Genomic DNA, 19,908 nt, shown 5'->3' with positions numbered 1-19,908 from the left:
CACGACTCAAACTGACCCATTGATAAGTTGATCCAGGTATTTTGGGTTGATTTTAAAAAAATAAAACATTGTACATAAGCATACATGGTAATCTCAACAATGCTGACAGCCAGGGCTGAGCATGAAAAGACTGCCAACTACATTAGGGGACATGGGACAGCATGGCTCTATCCCGACTGCTTTTTGCCATCTGAACTTGCTGGCATAATACTTTGCCTAATGCTGAGTTTGAGAATTAAGTAATCAGTTCAGAAATTATTTATGCAACACATCTTCCACAACACAGGTGTTGTAATACACTGTATCTTAGCCCTTCATATAATCAACATAGAAGCGAATACAAACATAACAAAATAAAAATGTAGCTTGGCTTCTCTGCCAAAAAAGTCTTAACACAAACATCTTTTTAGTGATGTTACAAGAATTTAATGACCACACCCTGAGTTCCTCAGAACTATTCTTCAAACTACTTTCACTTTAACATGAATATTACAATTGCTTCCGTCTTTGTCTGTGAAGCAAGCGGGTTGATTAGAGGCTAAGGCAAACACAGCACGAGTAAAACATGGCTTGTGCTTTCCCATGTGAATGCTCCTCTTCTATACATAGAAACAGCTCCAAGAACAGAAAAAGTTTCTGCGTGTCTACTGATTCCAATAAAACATGTCCTTTAAAAAGCCAAATGATAACCTGCAGCAATAAAAAAATCAAGAGGTAGATGTAAAGTGAAAAGATTTCATATATTAATTCTGAACACATTAAAGGAAGAAAGGAAGGACAATAAAGTGACAGAAGGTAAAATAACAAGAAAGTAGTAATATAGTTCAGGAAGCTCCAGGATATTTATTGAAATAGTTTATTAAAATGTTTAATGTGAAAAAAACTAAGAAGTCATAAATAAATCCCTCTGTAATACACTAAAATAACCAGTAAATGCAATTTACTCAAAATTGGTAAACATTTATGACATTCACATAATCTTAAAAATTAATGACCTAAACTATAACCAATTAAAAGTGTAACAAATCAAGTTTAGTGTAATTCAAAAAGTAAGTCAGATATTCAAAGAATCCAACTTACTGGCCTATATCCAATTATTAATCTGAACTAAAGTAGACCCCATTAACCAACAGAGCTAACGAAAGTGTTGAATTACCACATTTCTATGTGTCTAGTCTGGTATAATTTGAATTTAGATCAATGCTAGTATCCAATGAATATGGTTTTTTTTTTTCATATTAAGTGAAAGAAAGCGAATGCCTGTATTTTAAAAATACTTCCATGAGACCAAAATATGTCTAGTTTCCTCTAGAATAGAGGATGGCCCCCTCCTTCCATATGAACATTCTATGCAGAAGTCAAAGAGATCTCAGCCTTGGCACTGGTCATGCCTCATGGAAATGACTTGAAGGCACATGAACTACACACCCTCATAGCTATATTTGGGAGGTGCTAGAACATCTGTGATGTAATCTGGAACCAAAAGAATGCAGAAAGGCTGGCTGCACGGTATGCACTTTCTCTCAAGTTACTAATCACAACTATATATGATTTACAATAATGCATTGACTGTCAAAAATAAAAGCATACCTTCCAAAGCCCAAATTAGGTGTGTGCTGTTTCTTACTGGCAGACCAATTTTCACAAAACTATAGACTTTGTGGCTTCTTGATTCAGGTCATAAGATCTCAAGAGAGAGAAAAGAGGAAATTGAGAACAGAAAACAAAACTTGCTCCTATAGTGGAAAAGAGCAACAACACACATTTTCAGATTTCAACAGATGAATACCGAATTAACACATGCAAGCGGTACATTATTATCTATTGGTCAAAAACACTCTACATGTGCAAAGTTATCATGTGTTTAATCTTACTATTTTTTCCATACACTTTTTAATATATTTTGGAAGTGAAGTTTGAATAATAGGATTCTCCCCTGTAGTTACTACACATGTGAACAAAACTATCTAGGTCTTATAAAAATGTCAAACAGGTGATATTCCGACTATATCTTACTGGATCAATTTCATAGTGGTTTTGTAATAATTCTATTTCAATACAAAGTTATATGACCACTTTACCTTTTTTTCTTTTGCCATAGAATAGAGCCAACAATGACAGCAGTGCAAAGAACAACCAGAACTGGAACTACTGTTGGATAGGACAGAGAGGAAAAAACACTTGATGGGAAAAGTAAAAATAAAACATGATAGTAAAGCTAGGAATATAAAACTATTGGCTATTTTATCCTCATGTGTAAGAATGGGGAATATGTATAGTTTTTCCCTGCTATATGAGAAAATGAATATTTCTGCAATTTTCACCCACTATACACACATTCTGAAGTTTCAAAAAGTTATCTTAGGCAGAAACACATTATTTTCTGCAAAAAAAAATTGAGTGGGTGGTTTGCACAACCTCTCCATCCCCTGTTTCCAAAATCATGGGGTGTATGTGCAAAAATGTGTAGGTTTTGCAGGAGTTATTTTTGACACAACAAAAATGTTACAGTAGAATCTTACTTATCCAACATTCACTTATCCAACATTCTGGATTATCCAACATGGTCTGTCTCCTGCCTGGATCCACAGCTGTTTTTCTAGGCAGCAAGGACTGAACTTTTTACGGATTTAATTTCCGACAGTGTTGTTACTGTAAGTTCATTTTATGCAATTCTATCTTTATTTCTAGTCAATTTGTTAGTAGTCAATGCTTTTGTAGTCAATGTTTTCAATACATTGCGATATTTTGGTGCTAAAGTCATATATATACAGTAAATACTACATAACATTACCGTGTATTGAACTGCTTTTTCTGTTAATTTGTTATAAACATGATGTTTTGGTGCTTAATTTGTAAAATCATATCGTAATTTGACATTTAATAGTCTTTTCCTTAATCCCTCCTTATTATCCAATATTTTTGCTTATCCAACGTCCTGCTGGCCCATTTATGTTGGACAAGTGAGACTGTACTGTATTTGGAAAGTATAGCAAGAGGTGAGAGATTTCACCTGGTAGATACACATTACAGATTGTTTTGAGAAATGATTCTGATGCATGATTGGCTTTGAATAAATCTTGCCAAGATAACCCCATGTTAGAGTCAACATATGTCAAAGACAATTTGCAAATACATAAGAATAGTGACTTTTTAAAAAAGGAAGTAATGTTTTCAGGAAACATAGGTTGGTTTAGTTCACCCCCATGAAAAAATAACTCTGATTACGAAGCTAGTTGATGCTGCTTCTTCTCTCCGCTGCTGCTTTTGCTTCTCTTTCCTTCAATTGAGTTTTTTCTTAAGAGTGAAGTATTATGAGTGAGAGGGCTTTCTTGCCCATACCATTTTACTCTAAGGAACAATCACCCCTAGTGAGGCATTTGAGGTTTGCAGGCCTTCCAGGAAATCTTCCAGATTTCACTGATTCAGCTAGATACTTTACTCTGAGAGGATTTCAAAGCAAGCCATTGCAGCTGATCTGAAGACCTATGGCAGGAGTTTCCACAGTGAATCAGTATGTAGGACATTCCACTAAAGCTTTCCAACTGCATTGAATATTCCATGAACCAAGCCATTGTCTTATGACTTTATCACAAGTCTGATAAAGCATAATTGTGGCAGGATAAAAGCCTCTTGGGATGAGACTTAGAGTGCAATGTTGTGTCTCTTCCATAGTCAGACTGCGCTTGAATAATCTCTTTTCATTGCTGGGGAAAACCCATCAATGAATCCATTAGCACTGTTCCTCTTTTTGTGTAATAATGTCCTTCCGCTGATATTGCAAAGCAGAGGAAAGACTTGCAAGAATGCCTCCACTGTGTATTCTTGCAAGTCCTTCCTCTTCTTCCTTTGCAATGGCACATGGAGGCAAAGTAGAGGGGAAAAGAATTTTTAAAAAAAAACCAGCACACATGTGTTGGGTAAGGTAAACACGGGTCAGAAGTGAGGTTGTATGGAAGACTGTCCATGGGAATTAGCATCAACAAATTGCTACCTTTGCACAATTGCAGCAAGGGGGAAAAGTGACTATATGCTATAGCAATGTGATTGCAACAAGACAACAGGCTGGTGTAATAAAGCTCTTACTTTCAGTGTTGGCTGGCAGGGTGCCGAGGGCCTTCTGCCTGAAAGCAGAGAGGAGGCATAATTGGTCACCCCTTCTGATCTGCCGTCTAAGAAAATGAGCAATCTTTGCCTCTGAGTGAGTTGGATTTAAGCATGATTGTAAAAGAACAAATCACTACCACCCCATTAATTTGGTTCAGGTAACTTACTGATACCAATCACGTCTCCAAGTTGTAGTCCTTAAAAAATCAAAACAAAATAAAAATGCTTTTTAATATCCAAATCCAAATGGAAGTAATATCTAATATTTATATGTATACTGAACAGTTATCATGCAGTTGAACCTGTTACTTATGTAACTATCATTTCATGTGGACCAAATTGCTACAACCTGATCCTTGCATCATATGGAGAAGCACACATCCAGTTACATTTTTGTAAGAATACTTGATTAAAAACACATGAAAGAAGGTTAAAAATGCAAAGGCATATTTCAGATATAAGGCTACAATAGGGTGTGTATAGGATTCAATCACTGAATATGACTTAAAGCAAAGAACTTGGAACAAGAAGTGAGGGAGAAGACAAAGAGCAGCCTGAGTTACAAAATGATGTGTGTCCCCAATTCTCCCTGAAAGTACGTCTGTCTTCTGCAATCTGCTTTTCCATGTTGGGTAGTTTGGAAAGATTACTTTGTATTATGAGTGACAGTTTGGCCTGTGATGTATTTTTTCCTGAAAACAGAGAAAATTAATGCCAGGCAAGGCAGGATATGTAAATGGATCAACTGAAGGTAGAGCAAGCTGGAATTGGTGTTGGTTTTGAGTCTCAAGCTAAAATCTGTATTCAATTTCTGAACAAATAGATTTGGTTATGACAGTGTTTCTATCATGTAATGTAAAGCAGAGACAGGCAACGTGTAGCTTTCCTGATGTTGGATTGCATCACCCAGCATTCCTCAACATTGTTTATGGTCAATAAAGCTGGAACATCCTTGGGGCCACATGTGGACCACTATTGGTATAAAACATACAGCTTTCCCCTCCCCCAGATGGCAAAGAAAGGTAGGTAAAATAAAATGGTGAGACATGTTGTGCATTCACATATTCCATTTGTAAACCTCCCCTATTTTTGCATAGCTTTTTAAATCTTTTTTTTTCTTTTAAGAAAACTGATTCTGGAGGAAACGACAGGAAAGCTGCACACTGACTTTTGGTTGATACCATTAGGAGCCATATTTTTGCAAACAGCCTAAATACCCTCCTACTTCGGTTTCTGCATTTGTCACCTACATTGCCTCACTATCCTAGTTCCCTTAGCAGCAACATTGTTACTTTGTTTTTCTATAGGGCCATTTGGCATGGTTTTGTATCTGGGTCTTATGGGGAAAAGTGGGACATGAAAGAAGCCTCCCACATGTAAGGTAAAACGTCAAACATACGGGCATCCCCTGGGCAATGACCTTGCAGACGGCCAATTCTCTCACACCAGAAGCAACTTGCAGTTTCTCAAGTCGCTCCTGACATGGAAAAAAAAATGGGGAAAAGTAAGAATTGTGATTAGGAACAGTAGCTGTATTTATTTACTTGAAAAGTGGAGTCCACAACTCCACTTTTCAATTAAATACAGTAAATAAAAATAAACCAAATTAAAAATCAACACATGCTGCTTTTATTGCTAAAACAACTGAATAACAGATAAAGCAGCATATTTATAAAATTAAAAGGCATTGGACATACATGACCCTAACAATAAACAATTGGCTTTTTTAATGTTTATACATACTGTAATTATATACAATGTATTATACGGACAAATATCTCAGTGATCTTTTTCATGGAATCAGGAAAGCCAATAGCATGTTATTCTTTAAGCTGTGTAATTTATTTATTCTTTATGCCCAATGCTCCCTAGAGTTCAAGGAACAATACTACTCTTTCACACACACACACACAAATTAAAACCTCAGCCATAAGCATTAATCTTGACTTTTCCTTCTTTAGAACAAGGCCACTACCAAATTTATCTTACCATCTTTAGAATTAATTTTCACTCAAAAAGCAGCTAGACTATCAATTTATTTTTAAAAAATCCACATGCAGGCACTCAAAACAGTACTTTTTTTCAATTTACCTGTGAAGTCATCTTCTTTTTCAGTTGGTCTTTTCATGAGATGTATGGATGTGGTTAGTGTCGTAATGGCTGCAATACACACAATGTGAAAGTGTTATTTCAGAATTATTGTACCTATTGTACAATAAATAATTATTGTAATTATTTCAGAATGGTTGCACCACAGAAAGGACTTTCCTGAAACTTAAGTGCAAACTACTGCAGTCATGTTTGAGACATTCTTTATGCCCAACGCCCCCTAGAGTTCAAGGAATTATGCTACTCTTTCAAAAATTAAATTAAAAACTCAGCTGTAAGCTGTTGTTGTGTTTTATATTGCTATTGTTTTTATTCGGGCTTGGCCCCATGTAAGCCGCCCTGAGTCCCCTTTGGGGAGATAGAGGCGGGGTATAAAAATAAAATAATAATAATAATAATAATAATAATAATAATAATAATAATAATAATAATTAGCATTAATCTTGCTTTGCCTTCTGTAACACAAGGCCACTGTCAGAATTATCTTAACATCATCGGAATGAATTTTATTCAAAAAGTAGCCAGACAATCAATTTATTTTGAAAATGTCCACATGCAGGCTCTAAAACAGCATTTTCTTTCAACTCACCTGTGAAATTATCTTCTTTTTCGGTTGGCCTTTTAGTGAGAAGTATGGGCGTCGTAATGGCTACAATGCACATTATAGATAAATGTTACTTCAGAATTATTGTACTGTGATTGATAGGGAACTGGAAAATACAGATATTCACACATATATTGCATACACATTAGATGCACTGAAATGTAGAAAAATCAGACTCTCTCTGTGTTCGATTCTTAGGGGTGCACAAACTGGCAGGACAGGGAGGAGAAAGGGGGCCTGTTATCTATACATTCCAGCGCGAGATGGTCCCTGATATGGCTAATGAAGGGAGAGTGGACTTCTCTCCCCTGACAGGTCAAAAGCAGAATGAATGATCTCTATAGCTGAACCCTATTTATCTCTAACTTGCTGCAAGCTGCTTTCAGAGTGCCTTAGACAGGAAAATGCTGAGACATGCATATATGCCCCATGTATGTAGAAAAGGTAAAATGAGCTTTTTATGACATGTAAAGTGATGTAGTGATGATGATATGTACGTAGAAGTATGTTCTTTGTTTGTATTTTTTGAAAATGTCTAAATAGAGGACAGTTCTTTGTCTGTACTCTAGTGCCTTTTGGAGTAATACACGCTAGAGTCAGTTTCAGCTGGTTTTCCTTAAAACAAACCATTCCTTTTTTAAGCCTACCAAAAGGATTTCTTTTGGTATTATTTCTCCTATTGGCCACAACATAATTCTGAATGGTTGCATCATAATAAGAACCTGCCTGAAACTATTGCAATCATGTTTAAGAAGTTTGAAACAGAACTCCCCCAAGTTGCACTTTGAAAAGGACACCATCAGTTTCAAAACAAAAGACACAGTAGCACTGAATCATTGCAGTCTCTGATCAGACAACAGCATATACTGTGTTGTCGAAGGCTTTCATGGCCGGGATCACAGGGTTGTTGTATGTTTTCCGGGCTGTATGGCCATGTTCCAGAAGTATTCTGGAATATACAGCATATATTGTATAGCACACAAATTTGTACAGCATATTTGAAATCTAGATCAATCACCCAATATCCACATTGCAAATGAAATGTTAGTGGGAGCTAAGACCATAGTGGCACAAAGCACATGGCAATGCAGGGAATACAAAACTCCTGAAACATGTCACAATCCTGAAAAATTCAACTTTTTGTCCTAAAGCAATGGTAACAAGCTTGTGGACCTCCATGTGTTTTTGATGTCAGCTCCCTGAATTCCTGGCCATGGGACAAGCTGGCTAGGGCTTCTGGGAGTTGGGAGTCCTAAACATCTGTAGAGTCATAAGCCTGATACCAAATGTTTAAGAAGATTTTTCAAATACTAAGGGATGATGAGTGGGGCTCTATCACAGAGTTTTCTTGACAAGATTTGTTCAGAGGGTTTTGTCTTCTTCTGAGGCTGAGAGAGGGCAACTTGTTCAAGGTCACCCAGTGGGTTTCCATGGCTGAGTGGAGATTTAGACCAGGGCCACAGTTCAATGCTCAAAGCTCTACATCATGCTGACTCTAGAACCTTTTACATAAAAGTAGTTTCTGCTGAGTTCAAGTATACAGGCACACACTTTTATCCTACATATATGTTATTTTAAAGGTGTCTGAATTAATTTAGATTAAATGCCAATAAGAACTGTGCCCAGTAATTTTGGAGATCCCTCCTGCTATGTGGAACACACTGAAAACAGATAAAAACCCATGCAATGTTTATTCTCTTGTGCAATATAATCGGCAGGCACAGTTTCAAACATCCAGCCAGTAGTAACGTTGCAGAAGAGTGTCCTGTACATTGTATATATGGTGCCTATTCAGTACAACAGGATGGTTCTGTGCAAGTGTGGTTGAGGCTCCTTTTTTGGAGGCTTTTAAGCGGAGGTTGGATGGCTATCTGTTGGGGGTGCTTTGAATGTCATCTTCCTGCTTCTTGACAGGGGGTTGAATTGGATGACCCGTGAGATCTCTTCCAACTCTGATTTTATTATTCTAAGTAAACATTTCAACCTTGTGGACATGCAGTATAGTTTTTCTTTCCGACTGAATGACCGTCACTTCTTGAAAAAGGGGAGCTAAAGTCTACAGACATTTTTCCAATTGCAAAACACTGTGCAATCCCTTATACAACATCTCAAAATATCTTTCACAGAAGAATGTCACTGCCAGAATTTATTCTACTAATGGATCCTGGGATGCAATCCCATATATTCTGAAGATGGCTATGTTGGCAGTCTTTCTTAATGTTTGTAAAATAATTCTTGGCTTTAACTGTAAAACATTCATTTTGGCTAAACAGTTTCACAGGCCCAAGATTATCTCCTTTGAACTAGATTATATGGCATTGTAGACTCATATAATCCAGATTATCAAAGCAGATAATCCAGCCTTAGGCTCTAAATACCTGCCATTTAGCCATTATTTTTCCCAGTAGCATTAATTACATATAACTATAAATTTGTCTATATATGTTACTTAAAAAACCTTTATTCTTGTTGCTTTTATATATATACATATGTATTTAACATATAATTGTACTTTAGTGATTTGTATTATTGCAAGCCACATAAAAATAAATCCTAAAAGATGGATTTTTAAAAATCTTTTAAACAAACCAATAAGCCCTTGGGCTGTCTTAAATGATGTCCTTCAGCTAATCAACAAGAATATGTTTTTACCTTTACATTCAGGAGTGGAACCTCTCCAGACTCCAGTTAAATTATTTTCAGTCGTACAATGAATAGAAGCTTCTCCAATAATAAAAAAGCCATGGTCACAGTGATATGTTACTGTTGAGTTATAAGTAAAATTTCCAGTACTATTTCCATTGTGTGAGGCATTAGTGACATTAGGAGGAGAAAAACAAATGATTTCTGAAACAGAGAAAAATAGTAAAAAAATAACACCACCTAAAGTTTTAGTTTGATATTTTTGCTAAAATGCCTGAATTTCTGATTCTAAGGCAGCAAGTCTAGCACCCACAAGCTGCAGTTCCTACAAGACTCTTCCTGCACATTTGAAGCTTTTACCTTTGCAGATTTCATTATTTGAAGATTTGATTAAAATGCTCTCTGTAGGAAACTCTAGAGCACTGGTTCTCAACCTGTGGGTCCCCAAATGTTTTGGCCTTCAACTCCCAGAAATCCTAACAGCAGGTAAACTGGCTGGGATTTCTGGGAGTTGTAGGCCAAAACACCTGGGGACCCACAGTTTGAGAACCACTGCTCTAGAGCCTCCAGTGTGAATCTGTTGTCATCTTCCTCTGGTCATGCTGGAGGACATAGATATTTCTAAGAAGAACAGCACTCTAGGAATCTCTAAGGTCTCCAGTGCAATTCTATGGTCAGCTTCTGCTGGAAGTCAATTATCAAATCATGATGGAGACCAATAAATTGCTACAGAGATGTTCTCTCAGGTAAAACATATAGCAATTTCTTTAACCACAGTTTGTCACTTTCACAGGGGTCTTCTGTCTCTAACCCCAGCCAATGTGGACGGTCGGCTGCATATCCTTCCCAAGCCTTGTATGTGTCTATACTGTGTATAATCCCCTCCAAAAGCCACAGATTGGTGGAGGATCTGTGCCGAGTACTTTGCATTCCCAGTTTTAATTTTTCATTTAAGTCAGTTAGAGGGAGCCTGACTTCCTGCTGAAGAGAAGAGATGTCTCCATTTTGCCAGTCAAATCCACATGTGTGTCTCAATATTCATCTATGAAATGATGATGTGTATGAGCCATTTTAGAGGAATGTAAAACAGATCCAACCCTTGAAAAGAAGGCAGGGCAGAAGTCTTTGTCTTTGAAAGCAAATAGCTTTAATCAGTTTAGAAAAAATGGAATCCTGACAGCCAAAGAAATGCAATTCAGGTCTTGGGGGTCAGAAAATGCAGGGAATATATTTCCATTTGGTCATCATCATCATCAATCAAGTTCCTTCTGGGAATCTAGCTGACTATTAATCATATTTTAGATCTGAACACCTATACTCAGACAAAGGGCATCCTTCCCACAAGGTATTCTGTAGATGGTAATAGCAGGCAGGCTGCACAGATAAGGAAATCATTCCAGAAATGTTGATAGTTTCAGCTACAGTCCTATGATTCCTCTTCTGTCCAGCTCAGAGCTGCTTTCAAGATCTTACTCTTGCAAGCTGCCTTGGTCCATTGTATTACATTGTGAAAAAAAAATCAGAACAGTTATGAGACCTGGCACCCTCTAGAAAATATAAAAAGCCACGGGCTTCCTTGTCCTTTGTTCTAATCATTTGCAGTCTTAGTTTTTCCTTTACGCATTCCCTCTTTTCCTGCATACTTGCTCTCTAAGGCTCCATATACATTGTAATATAATCTAGTTTCTGAATTCAAATTATCTGCTTTGAGCTGGATTATAAAGCAGTATAGATTCATATAATCCACTTCAGAGCAGGTAATCTGGATTCAGAAACTGGATTATATGGTAGTGTAGTTCCAGCCTAAGAATCCAGAGCTTCTCCTTAATAGTACTGCTATTTCCTGTATTTTGTGATTTGCCAAAGCAGCACTGCTAATAAGCTCCAAGATGGTCTTTTGGAAGGCACATTTGTTACTCCGCTCAACCTACCTTGAGTGATCTATACCACCAGAAAGCCCGTGTTCAACAGGTGTAACACTCCTAGGAGGCATTACAGATGTGACTGAGAAGATGCCAGGAATCAGACTAACACTCCTCAAGTCAAGTCATTATTCACAGCAATGGGAAACAATACACCAGATATGTATTATCTATAAAATGTCCTAACAGCTAGGAAGTGTATGGTGCTTATGTGAAATGCAGAAAATCCTGTCCAAAAACCTAACACATTTTAAGGAAATCAAACAAAAAAAAAAGGGGGGGATGGGGATATGAGGTGGTGTTTGTTAAAGATCTTGAAAGGAGATCTTTAACAATCACTATGTTTTCAGACATAGTTTAAAGATCAAGCACAGTATAAATTTAAAGTAGTGGGAGAATCTTACGTTGGCATTCTGGAGGCTTTGTTTGCCATTCAACTCTGTCTCCCTTCAGTACACACTTGGTAGAAGGTGATCCAATTAATCTGTACCTAAAGAAGATTGGGGGTGGGGTGGGAATAAGAGCGAAAGGCATATTCTGTTCTCATTCTCTCTTAGTTTCTTTAAATTCTTATGTTGTTTTTAATTGATGGGTTAAGAAATATTAAGTCTTTTGTTTATGGAAAGATGAAATGTTGCTGTGTAAGAGTTAGTGTACACAATCATTGCAGCATTTGGAGTAGTTGCATCTGGATTGCAACTAGTTTTGGACAGATCCTTCAATTCCAGATCTTTATCTACAATCAAGTCAGGCCAATTCATTATTACGGAGATGAGATACATGCAGAGGGAATTACTTTGACAAATACAGGGTTTAACTCTTATAAAAATCGTAAAAGAACATGGCTGACAATTCTTGGAAGAGGTAGACAATTTCTGATACTGGAAAAGCCTTATCGAACTTTTGAAGCTCACTTGGTCAGAGACAGAATACTTTGCCAGCCCCATGTATGGTGCATTCTAGAATTTTCTTTGACATCACAAATGTTTCTGATATATTTTCTCAGTGTTCACAATCTGCCCCATCTCAACTAACTACTATAGTTGGAAGCAATTATAAAATATTAAGTAAAATTACTAGAAGATGCCCTCCTACAAAAAGAAAGTCTCACCTGTCATGTGAAGCAGTGATGCATAAGGGGCACCATCTATTAAAATACTGGAAATTTTAGTATAAAGTATATTTGCATGGTTTTGTAAAAATGTCCCAAAGAGAATAAAGCACGAAGTCCACTCAAGTGGAAAATTCATATATTTTTCTCTAAAATTCATATTCTCCTTAGATCAAGAATGGGGAAGCTGTTTGCAATGCCAGTCCAAATCACCTTGCTTCATTCACCTTGCTTCACTCACTTGCACTCAAAGGGGAAAACATTGCAAACTTCAGGGGTGTGCCTTGAAAATATTATTGTAAATCATTAAACTCCAGACCGCATTAGTACATTATTCATGGCCAAAGTGGGGGAATTCAGGTACAGTATAATTTTGTTTTCTCTCCCTCTTTCATTACAAAAGTGGTTGCATGACATAAATCTGTAACTAACCCATACATTTTATATAGCTTTTAGATTTCTCAGCTGACAGCTAGTTGACCATGATGGCCCACACTCTTGTTACATCCCGCCTGGATTGCTGCAATGCACTCTATGTGGGGTTGCCTTTGAAGACTGCCCGGAAACTTCAATTAGTACAATGGGCAGCAGCCAGACTTATAACCGGAGTGACGTATAGGGAGCATACTACTACTCTGTTACATCAGCTCCACTGGCTGCCCATATGCTACCAAGCCCAATTCAAAGTGCTGGTCTTGACCTATAAAGCCCTAAACGGTGCTGGTCCAACTTACCTGTCTGAACGTATCTCCTCCTATGAGTCTACGAAAATTTTAAGATCATCTGGGGAGGCCCTGATCTTGGTCCCACCTGCCTCACAAGCACGACTGGTGGGGACAAGAGACAGGGCCTTCTCAGTGGTGGCTCCTCGGCTGTGGAACTCCCTCCCCAATGACATCTGGCAGGCTCCATCCCTTTTGGGCTTTAGAAAGAAATTAAAGACTTGGCTATGCGTGCAAGCGTTTAACGAATAAGCTTGTACAGCTCGACACAGTCTGGATCAAGGATTACGTGCAAGGTTTTTTGGACGAATGGATTTAAGCACTTTATATGTTTTAAGTTTTGTATATTATTTTATTTGTTTAACACCTAATTGTTTTAATTGCTCTACATTTTATTCTATTGTTGTTTATTGACATTGAATCTTGCCAGATTTGTAAGCCAGCTTGAGTCCCCTCTGGTGAGAAAGGCGGGATAGAAATGACGTAAATAAATAAATAAATAAATAAATACACACCCTTCCTCACAGATGAAATTTACTTTTGCCAAATACAGGAGATTAGTTAGAACAACAACTTCACCATGTTCCAGTTCTCCTGGATCACCACATGATTTTCCTAGTGGAAAACAACATTATGCATTAACAAATTAGGGATACTATATAAAATGGCATTAATTGATAAATGATTTAATTCATTCAGTATCTTCATCTCAACAATTTAATATTTTCAATAAAATGTTAATTTAGTAAAAGGCCACTAAGAAAATCTAAAACTTCATTTCTTCTCAGTAACCAGGCTCTGACAACTTTAGAACAGTTGCTCTTAGAACTGAATTGATTTTTTTAAAAGATACTAATAGAAATTAAAAAGAAACTAAAATAAAGCCAAGAGGTCATCAGCGTGGGCTTTTGCCTGTGATCCAGCAAATAACTAATTGTAATAATCGAGTTGACTGAAACTGATAGCATTAAGTATGTCATGTGGGTATGCTTTTGACTGAGTAAATAATGTAGGCTATGCAATCTGTGTTGTTTTCACTCCTGAATAAAGTACTTGTCTTAATATGTTATAATATTGGCTTATTTATTATAGCATTTGCTACTGCCTAGCTACTGATATAAGTCATTCATGTCTGCTCCCAAATATCTAAAAATTAATATGAAACAAAATCAAATATTTAAAAGCATTATACACTCAGATGAAAAGCTAATAAAAAGTACACTATTCCTTTTCGTGATTTTTTAGGAATCTCAAAACAGAAATTAGCAAGCTGTAAATATTTTATAAAAATACATATATACTGAATATCCTGTCCTTGTGAAGATAGTTGTAAAGCCCTAGAGACAATAGTTAGACAATTGTGGCAGTTTTGAAGTTAACAGAGATAATAAAATACTGACCTTCACAAAACACTGGGAGTGTCGTCCAGGTGTAATTATCAAGGCAAGTAATAACAGAATTGATCCCAGGGATGGTATCATGGCCTGGGCGACAGACATAGGTCACGCTGGTCTTTGCAGGATGGTAAGTCTCAATAACCCCATCCTTTATTTTAGCAAATCTGAACCTTGGTGGTCCAGGGCAGGTTCCTGGAAACAAAAAGTGACAGAAGACCTAACAGACTCTACTAGCAAATAATATAAATGAAAACGTTCACTTTTTAAATAAAACAATATTGTGACACACTTAGCCCATCTGCAGTGTTAGCCACACTTCCCACTCCAGGGACTCAAACTAGTCAAAAGGAAAGATGTGATCCGTGGTCAAAATGGTGCTTCCCAACAGCAGGCAACCAGATCATGGTACCAATCAGGTACGGTTCAAAGCCATTATACTCTGAATACAGTTGTATTCCTCCTCACAATTGCCATGACTGCTTCCTTGTTTATCATATCATGCGCAGTTTATTTCCAACTTAACCAGTACCATGAAAAATGTGTTCAGGTTACGATATAACAACTAAAGCATACTGTGTAATCATTCCTTCACAATTATGGTTTAGACTTGGGACCTCATCACACTGAGGTTTCCCCCATTGTAGAACAATTCATGTACAGTTAAAGGATGAAGAGGCAAGGATCCCATCACATAACGTCAGCTCACTTCTGCCAGTAGTCCGTGCCCATCCATCCTCGAAATGTATATGAAGTGTCCTGAAAGGAGTGAGCTCTGAACATGGGCAAGCAACCATGTTCAGAGCTTCCAGTGCACATCAGATTTGTAGTTCCAGCTGGAAAACATGTGGGATGGGAAGTGTCTAATTTGCTGATCCCATTTTATTGTCACATGGTGGTGTTTTGAGGGGCATTCCAATGGGTGGTTTTTGGGGATGTCTATATATATGCACATATAAATATTTATATATATTCCTTTATCTTCTTCCAACCATTCCAAATCTTCTAGATTTGCTAAACCTTCCACAATATATCTTAAGTTATTAGCTATATAATACAGCTTTATATTTGGGAGGCCTAAGCCACCCTTTTTGTGGTCTAAACCATTTACTTTGGTTTATTCTGAATTTTTTATTTCAGTTACAATACAAATTCAATGTTTTTTTAACCAATTTTTAACTCCAATTCAGATTTTTTAATTGGAAGCATTCTAAATAAAAATGGTAATATTTTCATTTTGATTAATGTAATCCTCCCATGGAAGCTATTCCCTTGAAGTCCTAAAAAGTCCTGCATTCTAGCGCTTGCACTAGCACTTCTTCCCATGCTAGCATTTCCACTGGCATGAGCTCTTAACTCAAAATGCTGCTCTTATGCCAAAGAGGAACATGGACCGAGAGACAGCTCTTAACTCAAATCTCTTAAGTTAGGACACTCTTAAGTAGAGGTTCCACAGTACATTTGTTTTCTTTACAACTATACCTTTTAAATCTTGGTTATAAAAGAAAAATTAAATACATTTTATTCTGTTGTTAAAATACTGTTTTAATTTGGACTTCTGTACACTTTAACAGTGTTCTTTTATTGTAATTTCCTGCCTTTTGTGACCGGCCTTGAGTCCCAGGATGGATGTAAGTAAAGTGATGAGTGGATGGAGCATCCCATACAGAGCCATTGGAGCAAACTGGTCTGCAAGGAAGGATATCAGGACCACATCATCTGGGGATGATGCAACGCTCTCCTTCCCTTGAGTCTAATCTGCAGGGACAGCAGCAAAGATAAGCAGGCAGCTTCCAACTAGGCTTCACCTGATAAAACTAGTTACATCTGATTACAGTTCAGTTGTTGGAACAAGACCATATGTCCTTTTTATTCAGGCAGGCTTTTAGAACAGAAAGTTTTAACGAACGAATCAAGGGTTGCTATATGGTGTTTCTGTTGTTTTTGACAGTTTTTGTTTGTTTAATGCTATTTTAAATAACTGTATATTTAATTTCTATTTGTAGGTTTTAAACTGTATTGTTTTCAAGGTGGTAAGCTGCTTTGGGTCTTTACCAAAACAAAAAAGCCGCTGCTGCTGGAAATTATTATTATTATTATTATTATTATTATTATTATTATTATTATTATTATTATTATCAGGCTATTTTGAAGGAAAGGCATTTCTTGTTTTTGTTTTCCTTTCTTTCATCATCTTTTTTCCCCTTTCTGGATCACATCTATTTATCAATATGATAGCAGAGACTTTTACTTGCTTTTAATATTGTGTAGGGTCATTATTTGAACCTTTTCACCCAAATAATATGATATACAATTTTAAATAGTCAAGGAATACATTAATAGCATCATATGGTAGACCTTTTCTGGCACTGCTGTACTTCAGATTACTAGAAATGCTGGAAAATGCCAAGCAATCATTCTGATATCAATGTGCTTTAAGGTAAAGGTAAAGGTTTCTCCTTGACATTAAGTCTAGTCGTGTCCAATAATGGAGGTTGGTGCTCATCTCCATTTCTATACCGAAGAGCTGGCACTGTCCATAGACACCTCCAAGGTCATGTGGCCGGCATGAGTGCGTGAAGCGCTGTTACCTTCCCACCTGAGCAGTACCTATTGATCTACTCATATTTGCATGGCTTTGAACTGCTAGGTTGGCAGAAGCTGGGGCTAACAGCAGGAGCTCACTCCACTCCCTGGATTTCAACCACTGACCTTTTGGTCACCAAGTTCAGCAGCTCAGCAGCTTAACTCGCTTATATTTTATTTTTTTTGTTAGCCATTCTGGGAATCTATTCAAAGAAATAATGTCAGAGAAACATACCAATATATAAACTGAATACCATCATTAATTCAAAAAAGCAACATTAATTTATTATATATGTCTGTCTGAATCATATAGAACGTCACACTGATTTTTTTTTTGTGGAACATAATTTGAATAAAAAAGTAAATGAAAAAATTGTAACGTACGTTCACAAAACTCTTCGATGGAAGTCCAAGTTGAATCAGAGAGGCATGTTGCAACATCTAGTTTCCCATAAACATTATAGAAATCATCCAGACATCTGTAGGTTACTGATTCCATGTGGGGGAAGCTTTCAGCATTGTTCAGAGGGATAGCATTGCTCAGTTTTGGTGGAGGTCCGCAATCACCTACAATGAAAAAAAAAAAGAAAAGAATAAATTTAACAGCCAGCTTGGATTTACACTGAACTTTGCTCATAGATTGGACAATTAATGCAATTTGACCCCACTTTAACTTTTGTGGATCCAGGCCTGTAGCCGAGGGGGGGGGGGGTGTCAGGGGTTCTACCCCCCCCCCCCCCCCAATTTCAAGTTAAAAAAAAAACCTGAACTGGTTAACCAAACCCCATGCTAAGTCTATGAGACCCAAAACATTAAGAGTCCCTCCAGGCACCATCTCAAGCAGATATTGACAGGCCACAACCCAGGGAGCGGGGCGGGTGGGTCAGGGGTTCAAACCCCCCCCCCCCCCCCGAAATTTTCAAAACCCCTCCCGAAATTTTTTTCTGGCTACGGCCCTGCGTGGATCCATGCAATAGAATCCAGTGAGCTGTATTTTTACTAGGTCTTTCTGTTTCTCAAGAGAGCAGGTGCCTTGTAAAACTTTAATTCCATAGCAGTGAGCAATGGCAAATAAAGCCGAGCCAAACTGCATTACATCTACAGTGTAGATGCACCTTGTGTCTATATCTCATGGAAATATTTAATCAGGAGACCAAAGTTAACGATGTCATTGAACCCTAAAGTGAGGCTTGCCCATGCCATTGTATTTCCAATTTGTATCTATGGTTGAGAAAGCTGGCCAGAGATGGAAGCTATAAGAAGACGATATCAAAGTCATTTGAAATGTAGCGCTGGTTAAGAATTCCGCTGATATAGAGGACAGCTTAAAATACAAGAAAATACAACAGCATTAATGTAGCAAGCTTGGGCAAACTTTGTAGCAGTATAGCAGGCTTGAGCAAACTTTGGCCCTTCAGGTGTTTTGGACTTCAACTCCCACAATTCTTAACAGCCTACGGGCTGTTAGGAATTGTGGGTGTTGAAGTCCAGGGTGTTGAAGTCCAAAACACCTGGAGGGCCAAAAGCGGCTGAGGGAGGAAAGGAAGGGGCCTGAGGCTGTTAGGAATGGTAGGAGCTGGAGTCCAAAACACCTGGAGAACCCAAGTTTGCCCACAGTTTGCCCATGCCTGCCCTAGAATGACTTACCTTGAATTCCGGAGAGCAGTGAAAAAAGCCCCAGGAGCGTGGGACTGCGAGGGGAGAGAAAAGACCCCAACATGACGAACCCCCTCCCAAGCCAGGAATGCGCCCAGAAGAGGAAGGGAGAGGTGCGAGAAAGCGGAGACGGGAGGAAGGAAGGAAGCTTTCCCAAGTGTTTTTCGGGAAAGCCCGACCCACGGAGGAGTGAGGGCTGTTTTCGAGACTTTGGTATGCAGGCTTCGATATTTCCTCCTTGCTCCCCCTTTCCGCTGAGCTGCCACCCAAGTGAGCGCTTCTCTCCTCCTTTCAGAGGACGGTGGCTTTGGAGCCCCGCAGAAACAGGAATGCAGCTGGACACCCCCTTGATCTGCCCATGGCTCTATGCTGGGAATCCCAGAGGTTGGTCATGTAGTCCTTGGCAGATAAGGCTCAAGGTGCAGCTTAGAAAACTACAACTCCCATGAATCCATAACAATTAGTAATGGCAGTCAAAGTGGTGTCAAACTGCACTAGCCCTACAGAACAGATGCATCCTCAGATAAGTTTGCAAACTCACAGCAGTGCGCACAGTTAGTCCTAATTTTAGACATGGGCTCTATCCACACTGCAGAATTATAGCAGTTTGACACCACATTCACTACCATGCTTCAGTGCCATGGTATTCTGGGACTCGTAGTCTTTTAGACTACTTACATTTCTCTGTTCAGCCCTGAACTGCAATACAACCCAGGTTCTGAAGGCAGATTAATTGCATCAAACTGGATTATATGGCATTTATATAATCCACTTCAAAGCAGTTAATCTGCTTTCTGAAACTGGATTATATGGCAGTGTAAATGCCTGGGGCCTTAGGAAGTGCTGGAGCCACAGCAAATTACAAATCCCAGGATTCCATAGGTTGGAGCCATGTCAATTAAAGTGAAACAAAACTACTGTAATTCTGCACTTTGCTTCGTCTCACAGTCTCAGGCAATATGTCTTGAAAGGCAACAATAGTATTGTAATTCATTATTATTGGATGCTTTACTGTTCCTGTGACTTTTTGTTCTGACAACTTTTAAAGCTGGGT

At 38.0% G+C, this 19,908-nt stretch overlaps 1 protein-coding gene across 2 annotated transcripts; it reads right to left on the bottom strand.

Moving 5' to 3' along the window:
- Positions 1 to 287: 287 nt before the first annotated feature.
- On the bottom strand, positions 288 to 19,325 carry LOC100566116 (complement decay-accelerating factor). 2 transcript variants are annotated; one of them, XM_003224027.4, is made up of 12 exons: positions 18,846 to 19,320; positions 17,583 to 17,765; positions 14,619 to 14,807; positions 13,734 to 13,833; positions 11,790 to 11,875; positions 9,473 to 9,667; positions 6,806 to 6,865; positions 6,199 to 6,267; positions 4,275 to 4,304; positions 2,082 to 2,151; positions 1,591 to 1,687; positions 404 to 690 (listed from the first exon to the last, which is right to left on the bottom strand). In XM_003224027.4, the coding sequence occupies exons 1-11, from the start codon at positions 18,916 to 18,918 to the stop codon at positions 1,642 to 1,644; spliced, it is 1,101 nt and encodes a 366-aa protein (XP_003224075.2). In that variant the 5' UTR covers positions 18,919 to 19,320; the 3' UTR covers positions 404 to 690; positions 1,591 to 1,641. The 2 variants fall into 2 exon arrangements, with proteins under 2 accessions (XP_008113884.2, XP_003224075.2); XM_008115677.3 differs by lacking the exon at positions 9,473 to 9,667 and having other exon boundaries at positions 288 to 690; positions 18,846 to 19,325.
- Positions 19,326 to 19,908: the final 583 nt, after the last annotated feature.

The sequence above is a fragment of the Anolis carolinensis genome, chromosome 4, assembly GCF_035594765.1.
Source record: "Anolis carolinensis isolate JA03-04 chromosome 4, rAnoCar3.1.pri, whole genome shotgun sequence".
NCBI classification, from domain to species: Eukaryota; Metazoa; Chordata; class Lepidosauria; order Squamata; family Dactyloidae; genus Anolis; species Anolis carolinensis.
The sequence above is the reverse complement of the archived record's forward strand: the minus strand, read 5'-3'. Positions and strand labels throughout refer to the sequence as shown.

Coding starts and splice junctions, on each gene's coding strand:
- LOC100566116 (XM_003224027.4), bottom strand. CDS start 18,918: ATGTTGGGGTCTTTTCTCTCCCCTCGCAGTCCCACGCTCCTGGGGCTT. Junction 17,766..18,845: donor ACTGCTCTCCGGAATTCAAG/GTAAGTCATTCT, acceptor TTTTCATTGTAG/GTGATTGCGGACCTCCACCA. Junction 2,152..4,274: donor TGGAGACGTGATTGGTATCA/GTAAGTTACCTG, acceptor CCTATCCAACAG/TAGTTCCAGTTCTGGTTGTT.